The sequence below is a fragment of the Eimeria mitis genome, genomic scaffold, assembly GCF_000499745.2.
Source record: "Eimeria mitis Houghton genomic scaffold, Emh_scaff4412, whole genome shotgun sequence".
Lineage (NCBI taxonomy): Eukaryota > Apicomplexa > Conoidasida > Eucoccidiorida > Eimeriidae > Eimeria > Eimeria mitis.
Genome location: NW_013572729.1, coordinates 526 through 933, shown reverse-complemented (window position 1 = coordinate 933; position 408 = coordinate 526). Strand labels below are relative to the sequence as shown.

The window sequence follows — 408 nt, the reverse complement described above, 5'->3', positions numbered from 1 at the left end:
CGTGCAGGAGCTGGCGGAGAAAGCGGATGCTGCTGCTGCTGCTGCTGCTGCTGCTGCTGCTGCTGGTGATGCTGATGCTGATGTTGGGATCGATGCTGATGAGCTCGATGCAATAATGAAGACGTTGCTGCCGATGGAGCAGCAGCTGCTGCAGGCGCGGCTGGAGCTGCAGCGGGTGCAGCAGGCGTTTGCTGCTGCAGCAGCAGAAGCAGCAGCAGTTCGTGTTGAGGGGGGAAAGGTTGGCTTAGCTCGTTCTGTGCTGCAGTATATGAGGAGCCGTGCATGGATAAAGGATGATTACACTCCTGCTGCTTCTTCTGCTGCTGCTTCTTCTTCTTCAGCAGCAGCAGCAGCAGCAGCAGGGGATGAGGATAGTATAGTTCACCCACTGGTGATACAGCGGAGAAA

General features: G+C 56.6%; 1 protein-coding gene across 1 annotated transcript in view; it reads left to right on the top strand.

The window, feature by feature from the left end:
- EMH_0074960 (uncharacterized protein) overlaps window positions 1–408 on the top strand; it is a gene marked incomplete at both ends in the record, with an annotated part of 3,229 nt that overhangs the window by 2,676 nt on the left and 145 nt on the right. Inside the window, 1 exon segment of the mRNA XM_013499533.1 lies at window positions 8–408. Within this exon segment, the coding sequence (XP_013354987.1) occupies window positions 8–408 (401 nt within the window).